General features: G+C 68.8%; 1 protein-coding gene across 2 annotated transcripts; it reads left to right on the forward strand.

The window, feature by feature from the left end:
• The first annotated feature begins 826 nt into the window (after positions 1-826).
• GSK3A (glycogen synthase kinase 3 alpha) lies at positions 827-6,756 on the forward strand. 2 transcript variants are annotated; one of them, XM_084613424.1, is made up of 11 exons: positions 827-1,049; positions 3,015-3,202; positions 3,279-3,362; positions 3,640-3,750; positions 3,836-3,966; positions 4,340-4,446; positions 4,538-4,635; positions 4,917-5,012; positions 5,191-5,377; positions 5,453-5,554; positions 5,873-6,756. In XM_084613424.1, the coding sequence occupies exons 1-11, from the start codon at positions 842-844 to the stop codon at positions 5,932-5,934; spliced, it is 1,374 nt and encodes a 457-aa protein (XP_084469550.1). In that variant the 5' UTR covers positions 827-841; the 3' UTR covers positions 5,935-6,756. The 2 variants fall into 2 exon arrangements, with proteins under 2 accessions (XP_084469550.1, XP_084469551.1); XM_084613425.1 differs by having other exon boundaries at positions 3,279-3,323.
• The last annotated feature ends 3,729 nt before the right edge of the window (positions 6,757-10,485 follow it).

The following is a 10,485-nucleotide window of genomic DNA, read 5'->3' on the forward strand; positions in this document are numbered from 1 at the left end:
GGGCGGGGGCGGGGCCCGGGCTCGGTTTCCCGGCGGCCCCCGCGGCAGGGAGGGGGCGGGGCCCGGGCTCGGTTTCCCGGCGGCCCCCGCGGCAGGGAGGGGGCGGGGCCCGGGCTCGGTTTCCCGGCGGCCCCCGCGGCAGGGAGGGGGCGGGGCCCGGGCTCGGTTTCCCGGCGGCCCCCGCGGCAGGGAGGGGACAGGGCGGGGCCCGGGCTCGGCTTCCCGGCGGCCCCCGCGGCAGGGCGGGGGCGGGGCCCGGGCTCGGCTTCCCGGCGGCCCCCGCGGCAGGGAGGGGACGGGGCGGGGCCCGGGCTCGGCTTCCCGGCGGCCCCCGCGGCAGGGAGGGGGCGGGGCCCGGGCTCGGTTTCCCGGCGGCCCCCGCGGCAGGGAGGGGACAGGGCGGGGCCCGGGCTCGGCTTCCCGGCGGCCCCCGCGGCAGGGCGGGGGCGGGGCCCGGGCTCGGCTTCCCGGCGGCCCCCGCGGCAGGGAGGGGACGGGGCGGGGCCCGGGCTCGGCTTCCCGGCGGCCCCCGCGGCAGGGAGGGGGCGGGGCCCGGGCTCGGTTTCCCGGCGGCAGGGCGGGGCCCGGACTCGGTTTCCCGGCGGCCCCCGCGGCAGGGAGGGGGCGGGGCCCGGGCTCGGTTTCCCGGCGGCCCCCGCGGCAGGGAGGGGACGGGGCGGGGCCCGGCCTCGGTTTCCCGGCGGCCCCCGCGGCAGGGAGGGGACGGGGCGGGGCCCGGACTCGGTTTCCCGGCGGCCCCCGCGGCAGGGAGGGGCGGGGCTGGCGCCGCGCAGGCGCAGTCTGGCTAACCCAGCCGGCCCCCCTCCCGTCCGGCCTCGCCATGAGCAGCGGCAGCGCCGGCCCCTCCCGGCCCCGGACCAGCTCCTTCGTCGACGCCGCCGCGGGCGGGGTCCCCCCCGGCCCCGGAGCCCCCGCCCCGCCCGGGCCGCACCTGGGGGCCGCGCCGGGCGGCAAGGCGGGGGCGGCGGGGCCCGGGCCGGGGGGGGGCGGCGGCGTCGGGCCCTTCCCGCCGGGCCTGAAACTCGGCCGTGAGTGGGGGGGGGCTGGGGTGAGATGGGAGGCAGGGGGCCGGGGGTAAGATAGGGAGAGGGGACTGAAGGGGGCAGGGGGGGAGATGGGGGCAGGGGGGGGAGGGGACTGAAGGGGGCAGGGGGGGGGAGATGGGGCTCTGGGGTGTGAGTGGGGCAGGACTGGGGAGTAGGGGGAGGGCCCGTGTTTGAGGTGGTTCGGAATCGGGGGTGGGAGCTGGCGGGTCTGTGCGGAGGAGCAGGGCCGAGGGGGGATCCGTGGGGGATGGGTTTAAGGGCGGGGGGGGCCTAGGAGAAGGAGGCTGCGGAGGCGGAGTGTGGGGGGAGGATCCATGGGGTGGCAGAGGAGCAGGTGTCTGTGGGGAGGGGTGGTGGGGGAAGGAGCGTATGCAGGGGGTACTGTTAGCGGGAGCTGTGGGAGGAGGGGGCAGGACGGTTGGGGTGGGCTCAGAAGGCTGCAGGTGGTCCGAAGGGGAAGGGGGTTCACAGGCTGTTCAGAGAGTGGGGGGCATTTCTGAGCGGGACAGGGAGCAAGGCTGAGTGTGGTAGAAGGGGGCGGGGGGCAGGAGAAAGGGGAGCGGGGGAATCCATGGGGGGGTGTTCCTGGATGTATGGGGGGGGGAAAGAACTATTGTGGGTCCCCAAGTGCATCACTTCCCTGCGGGTGTTGGGAGCCAGTGGGGGCTGTGACGGGGCTGGTCATGTGAAGGGGGGGGCCTCTGGAGGCTGGGGAGAAGCTAATTGGAGGTTAGGGTTAGGCTCTAGGGTCCCAGTTGCGGGGCTGGCGGGTGGCTCTGTCATCATATTTGGGGATTGAGTGTTGGGGTTCAGGGCCTTGGCTGAGCCCACCACCTGGATACCACATCTCTGTGTTGGGGGGGAGCTGCTGCATGGGGAGGCTACCTGGGGTGCGGATTGGGGGTTCTCATGGCAGGATTTCTCTGGCTGCTGGGCTTCCTCTCCATGGGAGTTGCAGGGTGGGACCCTGAGGTATTAGGTGGGGGGGAGAAGATGCTTGGGGTGATGCTGGGGGGCTGCCTAGTCAGTGTTGGGGAGGGTGTTGGGGCAGGAGAAGTGGGGTGTTACGGGGTGGGGGGTACAGGGGTGGCTGGAGTGTTCTAGGGGGAGGGCATTTGGGGTCAGTCTCTTTAGTGGGGGGAAGGGAGATGTGGGGGTTTGGTGCCGGGGGGGGGCGGTAGCAGGGGCAGAGGTGGGGCTGTGTGATATGGGTCAGTGGGGAGGGGCCAGTGGCAGAGGTGCTGTGGGGTTGCGGGTGTGGGGATTCTGGCTCTCTCTAACCTGGAAACTGGGAAGGAGGGACCATGAGGGGGTCTCTGGCTGTGTTTCTAACCCCCCATCCCCAGGGCCCAGCGGGAAGGGAGGGGCAGGGGCAGTGGTGGGGGGGCTTTGGGGGTCCCTGGCCGTGTCTCTAAGCCCCCCCCGTCTCCAGGGGCCAGTGGAAAGGGCAGGGTTGGGGGGTCCCTGGCTGTGTCTCTAAGCTCCCCCGTCCCTGGGGCCAGTGGAAAGGGCAGGGTTGGGGGGTCCCTGGCCGTGTCTCTAAGCCCCCCCCCGTCTCCAGGGGCCAGTGGAAAGGGCAGGGTTGGGGGGGTCCCTGGCTGTGTCTCTAAGCTCCCCCGTCCCTGGGGCCAGTGGAAAGGGCAGGGTTGGGGGGGTCCCTGGCCGTGTCTCTAAGCCCCCCTGTCCCTGGGGCCAGTGGAAAGGGCAGGGTTGGGGGGTCCCTGGCCGTGTCTCTAAGCCCCCCCGTCCCTGGGGCCAGTGGAAAGGGCAGGGTTGGGGGGTCCCTGGCCGTGTCTCTAAGCCCCCCTGTCTCCAGGGGCCAGTGGAAAGGGCAGGGTTGGGGGGGTCCCTGGCCATGTCTCTAAGCCCCCCCGTCCCTGGGGCCAGTGGAAAGGGCAGGGTTGGGGGGTTCCTGGCCGTCTCTCTAACACCCCCCCCCAACCCCAGGGGACAGCGGGAAGGTGAGCACGGTGGTGGCCACGCCTGGCCAGGGCCCGGAGCGCCCCCAGGAGGTCTCCTACTCGGATATCAAGGTCATCGGGAATGGCTCCTTCGGCGTGGTCTATCAGGCCCGCCTGGCCGACTCCGGGGAGCTGGTGGCCATCAAGAAAGTGCTGCAAGACAAGCGGTTCAAGGTGAGCATGGGGGGAGCGAGAGCCGGGGGCCCCCCCTTGCCAGGCTCCCTCGCTCACCCCGTCCGTGTCCCCCCAGAACCGGGAGCTGCAGATCATGCGCAAGCTGGATCACGGCAACATCGTGCGTCTGCGTTACTACTTCTACTCCAGCGGGGAGAAGGTCAGGGGGCACCGGGGCGGGGGGGGTGAGCACTGGCCCATACAGCTGGGGGAGGTGGGGGGGATCCTGGGGAGCGGGGTGCCTCCTGGGTTCCCTCGCACCCTCCCTGTGTGAAGAGTCTACGGGGCCGTGGGGTGTGTCCTGGGTCCCCTCACCCCCAGCGGAGAGCGTCCATGAGACTTTGGGGGGGTCCTCTCTGCCTCCCTCCCCCCCTGGGGGGGGCGGGTCCATGGGGCCGCCGGGGTCCCGGGTCCCCTCTCACCCAGCCCCGTTGCAGAAGGACGAGGTGTACCTGAACCTGGTGCTGGACTTCGTGCCCGAGACGGTGTACCGCGTGGCACGCCACTTCACCAAGGCCAAGCAGCCCATCCCCGTCATCTATGTCAAGGTGAGCCGGGGGGCACCTGCGCAGAGCTGGGGGGCTGTGGCAGGAGCCCCCGGGCTGGCTGTGACCATCTCCCCGCTCCTGCCAGGTGTACATGTACCAGCTGTTCCGCAGCCTGGCCTACATCCATTCCCAGGGTGTCTGTCACCGCGACATCAAACCCCAGAACCTTCTGGTGGACCCCGACACAGCCGTGCTCAAGCTGTGCGACTTCGGCAGGTGAGAGCTGGGCCCCCCCGTGCGAGAGCCGTGCAGAGGGAGGGCCCCCCCGTGCGAGAGCCGTGCAGAGGGGGAAAGGGTGGGCTCGCGGGACAGTCCCTCCCGGAGCAGCACCGGCCCTCGTGTACGGGGAGGGGTGTCCACACGCGGTTCCGGGCGCCAGGCGGAGCGCTCGTGCGTTGGGCCCTAGGGCAGGGGTGAGATGGGTGGCCCCACACACGGACCCTCGTGGGACTGATTGCACAGCACTCACCCTGGGCACGACGGAGGGCCGACACGGGGTCGGAACCGGCCACAGCACACCCGTCTGGCCGAGGGGCAAGGGGTCTGGTCCGGCGCGGGGGGCACTCACTATGGGTGGTTCGTCTCGCAGTGCCAAGCAGCTGGTGCAGGGCGAACCCAACGTCTCCTACATCTGCTCCCGCTATTACCGCGCCCCAGAGCTCATCTTCGGGGCCACCGACTACACGTCCAACATAGGTGAGCTCCCACCCCCCTCCGTCACCCCTGCCCCCGTGCACAGCGCGGGGGAGGGACCCCAAAGTCCTGACCACCCGCTGTCCCTCCCCAGATATCTGGTCAGCGGGCTGCGTGCTGGCTGAGCTGCTGCTGGGTCAGCCCATCTTCCCTGGGGACAGTGGAGTGGACCAGCTGGTGGAAATCATCAAGGTAGGAGATGCTCACCTGTGCTCTAACCCCCCCTCCCAGCCCCCCTGCTCTAACCACTGGATCCCACTCCCAGCGTGGGGAGTCCTGGGCTGGACCTCATTGAGGGGGCCTTACCTGGAACATTGAGGGGGCCTGGAAAGGGTTCATCCGAGGGTTTGTTGCAGGCATTGCAGGGGGGAGGATGGCCCCCAGTCTGTGGGGTCAGGAAATGCCCCTTGGGAGGCGCTGGGGACATGGGCTCCCCCCCAGGAACTGGCTGTAATGGGTCCCCCATCCCCCAGGTACTGGGGACACCAACGCGGGAGCAGATCCGGGAGATGAACCCCAACTACACAGAGTTCAAGTTCCCCCAGATCAAAGCACATCCCTGGCTAAAGGTATTGGAGGAGGGAGGGGGCACTGTCTTGGGGAAGCGCACAGCTTGAGGGCGTGGCTCAGTAGAAGGGGGTGTGGCTGTGTGCTGACCCCAGAAGAGGCCTGGGGTGGATAGGCCGGCCTGGGTGGGGGCGGGGTTTGGTATGGGGCTGTGCCCGCAGTGACCCCCCTGCCCCCCAGGTGTTCAAGCCGCGCACCCCGGTGGAGGCCATCTCGCTGTGCAGCCGTCTGCTGGAGTACACGCCTGCCACCCGCCTCTCCCCGCTGGAGGCCTGCACCAATGCCTTCTTCAACGAGCTGCGGGAGCCCACCGCCCGCCTGCCCAGCGGGCGCGACCTGCCCCCCCTCTTCAACTTCAGCCCTGTGGGTGAGTGCCCGTGCCGGGGGGGCGGGCGGGGGCGGGGCGCCCGGGCCGTCTGACCCCTCTGCTCTCTCCCCACAGAACTGGCCATCGAGCCCTCGCTCAACCCCTCCCTCATCCCGCCCCACCTACGGGCCCAGACCAGCTTGCTGGGGTGTGCGCCTGGCACCCCTGCCACACATGGTGAGTGCTGGGGGGGTGCTGTGCTGGGAGCCTGGGGGGCCAGGACTACCCCCCCGACACACACAAGCAGTTCTCCCAGTGCATGCTGGGAAAGGGAGAAGAGGTCATCTTCCCCCTATGCTGGGAATGGGGTGGGGCATCTCTCTCCTGAGGCATGCTGAGAGGAGGGGGTGGGAACACCCATTTCCTGCAGCCTGCTAGGGGTGGGTCTGGGGGCTCCCTGCTGCCCTAGGGCATGCTGAGAGGAGGGGGTGGAGCCCATGTGCTGTGGGGCTGGGCAGGTGACCCTGCCATGCTGACTGTTCCTTTCCCATGCAGGCGCTGACAGGAGCCAGCCAACACCGGGGGATGGCGTGGGACCCATTGCCAACTCGTCCTGAAAGGCTGGGCTGGGGGGCAGGCCCCCTTCCCTCCCCTAGGCCACCCCATGGACTTGTCTGAACTGTGAACTGGGTGGGGGCGGTGCCCACGGACCACATGGAGCCTGCTTCCCATTGGCTGGGGGGCAGCCAGTCACAGAGGAGACGCTGCCCCTTGCTAACCCACAAGGCCTCAGTGTGGGGGTAGGGGCACTGGTCATGCTGCTTTTACAGCCCCCCCCTTTTTGAAGTGGCTCTGGCTGCTTTTGGGGCTGGGGGACAGGGGGTTCAGGCCCCCTGGATTTTAAGTTGCTTTTGGTTTTTAACATCCCACCCCACTGCCCCCCTCCTCTCCTATGCTGCTGTCCTGTAGGGGGTGCAGGGCCTGGCCCCCCTCAGAGGGGAGAGGGGTGCCCCTTCCCCCCTGTCAGCTGGGAACAAGCCTTCCTCTGTGCCCCGTGCCGGGGGCTCCTGCACCCACTCTGGGGATAGATGGGATCCTGCAGTGTGGGGGGAGAGGCCGTGGGCCAGGAGCAGATGGATGTATCCCCATAGGGCCTCCCCCCAGGCATTCCCCCCAAAAGCCCCATGATCAAGGCGCTCTCCTTGGTTTGAAGGGGACAGCTCTGTGGGGGGGGAGTTTTTTATTTCCCCTCCTGCCTGCCCCCCTGTAAATACCCCTCCCTGTAAACCAGTTTCTTTTACTGATCGCTGTGTACATAGATGATTTTTTCTTAATCTGAGTGTGTTTTCCCCCCCGACCCCCAACTGTGTGTTAGTTTCTCTCTCAAGTTCTGGCTCTGTACAGGCACCCGGTTCAATAAATTATTGGCATGAAAGGACGCAGGGGAGCGTGGGGCTGCTTGGGGGCGGGGGGTGGCACCTAACTGGGGGGACCTGCTAGGCTGCCTCCTGTGGAAGCTTGTTTCACCTGGCTGTGATTCTGCCCCCATGGAGGGGTCTGTCTGCCCTGGGGGTGTGCCTGGCTAGCTCATGACCATGGCCTGAGCTGCCCCATGGGTGGCCCTGGTGACAGTCATCCTCTGGGGGAGTAGGAGCACTCAGCCTGGCCTGCCCCATTGCTGCAGTTCCTCTGGGCTAGGGCATGGGCACCCCTGGATCCTGGGGGTGCAGAATGAGTGGCCTGCCCCCCTGTTACAATCCACCTTTAAGCTGGGGGAGTCCTTGAAAGGAAAAGGGGAGAGTGTTAAATGGCTGAGCCAGAGGCTGTGGAGAGCCTGGGTGGGTTGTAGGGGGGCCAGGGGGAGGTGCCTGACCCTGTTGCTGGGGGGACTGATGGGTGATACTACCTGAGGCTGTGCCTGCTGCTGGGGGGGTGCCTAACACCAAATGTTCATCTGTTAATGCCCCACCCTTGGTTTAATGACCACGGAACTGCTGCAGCCTGGGGGCACGGCTCCTGGGTCCCCCTTTCCCAGACCAAACAGCCCGCCCAGGGGGCAGAGGGAAAGGTGAGCAATTCCCAGGCTGCAGGGACAAGTGTAGAGCCCCACCAGAGGGCATCACTCAGTCCCCCTGTGCTGCTCCAGCCCCACTCGTGGGCGTGGGGGGGCACTCCCTTCAGAGCCTCCAGCACTGGGAGAGGGGTGCTTTGCCCAGGGAGCCCTCGGCACCTTACACCAGAACCACGGCCATCAGGACTCCTGCGTTCTCTTCCCTTCTCTGTCCTGCCTCAGAACCCTTAAGGGTCAGGCTCCCTGCCTCAGTTTCCCCCATGATGGAGGTGGTCACCCAGCAGGAGGTGTGGGTGGTGCCCTATGGGCTCCGCAGGGAGTGTGGGGCACCTTCCAGCCAGGTATAAGGCTGGGCCCCCTTCTCCATATGCCAACGGTTGGGGGGAGGCCCTGGCTCTGGGGCCAGCCCAGGAAGGGAAGGGGGCCTAGGGCACAGATGAGGTCACAGATTGCTTGGCATATTCTGGTCTCAGAACAGTCGAGGCCAAACAGAGCAACGGGGGCTGAGCCAGCATGCTGCCCCATTCCTAACTCCCATTCCCATCCCTTGCCCTAGGGGCAGATGGGAGCTAGTGCCCCCTAGAGGGGAGAGGCCCCATGTCCCATTATTCCCAACCTTCCTGAACCAGTCCCCCTAGCCCCTCGGTGCACGTCAAGTCACAGGGGGCCCACGCTGGCATCCCCTCTTGCCAATCTCAACTGCTGAACATGCTCCACTGCCCAGCCCCACAACCTGGCAAGGGATTCCTACTGAGACACCTTCCCCTAGCTGGTTTGCTAACCCCAAGCTCCCTTCCAGAGCAAGACAGCCTATGGGGAAGGGCCCAGCCCCTCAGGATAATCCTACAGCCCGGGTGGGGGGAATAACCTTGGAAGGCTCCAGTTCAAAGCCCCCCTGGTCCCACCCCGCCCGGGGGGGGGGGGGGTCTGCCTGGAGAGCAGGAAGGACCCAAGAAGTGCCCTGGGGCAGAGATGGAATGGGAAGGGTAAGAGGACCCGCTGCCCCCCCATACCCAGACAGCAGCCCAGGGACATGCAGCGACACCCCCCACCCCCCGTGCCAGGATGAGACGCAGTGGGGGGGCTGGGCAGGCGAACGGGCAAAACCAGAACTTTTATTTACAGGGGGAGCCTGCGCCCCTATACGAAGGCATTGACCTGCAGATTGTCCACCTGGAGGCTGCCCTCCAGGGCAGCCTGGTAGATTTCGATGGTCTCCACCAAGGGCAGCGGTTCCGCCGTCTCAATGATGGCGATGGTCTCCCCGAACTCAGTGCACATGATGGTCTGGGTGGGCTGGGCGGCGGGGGGCGCGGGGGGGGCGGCAGCCCCGTGGGTCTTGCGGTGGCTGCGCAGGTTGGAGAGGGTCTTGAAGGCCTTGGCGCAGTGCGGGCAGCGGTGGGGGCGCTCGCCGGTGTGGATGCGCCGGTGCTCGGCCAGGTGCATGGCCTGGACGAAGGCCTTGCCGCACTCGGGGCAGGGGTAGGGGCGCTCGCCGGTGTGCAGCCGCCGGTGCTCCCGCAGGTGGGTGGCCTGCCGGAAGGCCTTGCCGCACTCGGGGCAGGGGAAGGGGCGCTCGCCCGTGTGCGTGCGCTGGTGCAGCTGCAGGCCCGAGGCCGCCAGGAAGGCCTTGGAGCAGAGCGGGCACTTGTGGGGCCGCACGCCCGTGTGGCGCTGCTGGTGGCGGCTCAGCCCGCTCGGGCTGGGGAAGCCCTTGCCGCAGAGGCTGCAGGTGAAGGGGCGCTGGCCGGAGTGCCCCAGCTGGTGCAGCGCCAGCTTGGCCAGGGAACCCAGGCCCTTGCCGCAGGATGGGCACGGGTGCAGCTTCTTGTGGGCACAGCGGTGCTCCTCCAGCTTGGCCAGGCGGACAAAGAGGGCGCCGCAGTCCGGGCAGCGGTGGGGCTCGCGCCCGGCGTGGGCCAGCCGGTGCAGCTCCAGCAGCCGCTTGCGGGCGAAGGCCGCCTCGCACTCGGGGCACTGGAAGGGCAGCTGGCCGGTGTGGCTGGCGCGGTGCAGGGCCAGCTTGTGGGCCCGCGCGAAGGTGGCGCCGCAGTCCGGGCAGGGGAAGGGGCCGGCAGCCGCGTGCAGCAGCCGGTGCTGCTGCAGGTTGGAGGACTGGGTGAAGCGCTTCTGGCAGACGTCGCACTGGTAGGGGCGCTCGCCGGTGTGGGTCAGGTGGTGGCGCATGAGGTTGGCCTGGGAGGCGAAGGTCTTGCCGCACTCGCTGCACTGGAAGGGGCGCTCCCCGGTGTGCGTGCGCAGGTGGTTCCGGACGTGCACCAGCTTCTTGAAGCTCTTGCCGCAGGTGGGGCACTTGTGCTTGCGCTCCAGCACGTGGACCACCCGCTTGTGCCGCACCATGCGGATGTGGCTGGAAAAGGCCTTGCCGCACTGCGGGCACAGGAAGCCGCCGGCCGCGGCGGGCGGCGCCCCGGCGGGCGGCGGGGCCGGCTCCTCGGCGGGCGGCGGGGCCGGCTCCGGCTCCGGGGCCCGGGCCCGGGCCGGCGGGGCCCCGCTCTTGCCGGCGTGGGTGCGGCGGTGGTAGAGGAACTTGGTCATGTTGCTGAAGGTCTTGCCGCAGGCGCAGCGGTGCAGGGGGTTGGCCGTGTGGCTCTTGCGGTGGACCACCAGCGTCATCTCGGTGCCGAAGCCCAGCCCGCAGTCGACGCACAGGTACAGGGCCTCGCCCTTGTGGACCCGCATGTGCTGCTCCAGCGAGGCCGCCTTCTTGAAGACCTTGCTGCAGCTGGGGCACTCGTGCGTGCCGTCCACGTGCGCCCGCTGGTGGGCCAGCAGCCGGTTGGCCGTGGTGAAGCCACGCTGGCACTCGCCGCACAGGAACTCCTCGGGGGCGTGCTCCCGGCGGTGGCGCCGCAGCTCCTCCGCCAGGCCGAACTCCTGCTGGCACTCGCCGCAGCGCCAGGCCCGCGGAGGGGCCGGCGTTGGCGGCTGCCGCGAGGGGGCGGGAGAGCTGGGGGCCTCCTGTTTGACCCCCTCGGGCACAGCCGGCTCCCCGCTCTCCTTCTCCGTCTCGGTGAAGTGCTCGCCCTGGTGCTCCAGCAGCTCCTCGGGCGTCTGGAAGAGGCCGGCGCACTCC

This window comes from Lepidochelys olivacea (assembly GCF_965140295.1).
Source record: "Lepidochelys olivacea isolate rLepOli2 genome assembly, chromosome: 24".
Classification (NCBI taxonomy): Eukaryota; Metazoa; Chordata; order Testudines; family Cheloniidae; genus Lepidochelys; species Lepidochelys olivacea.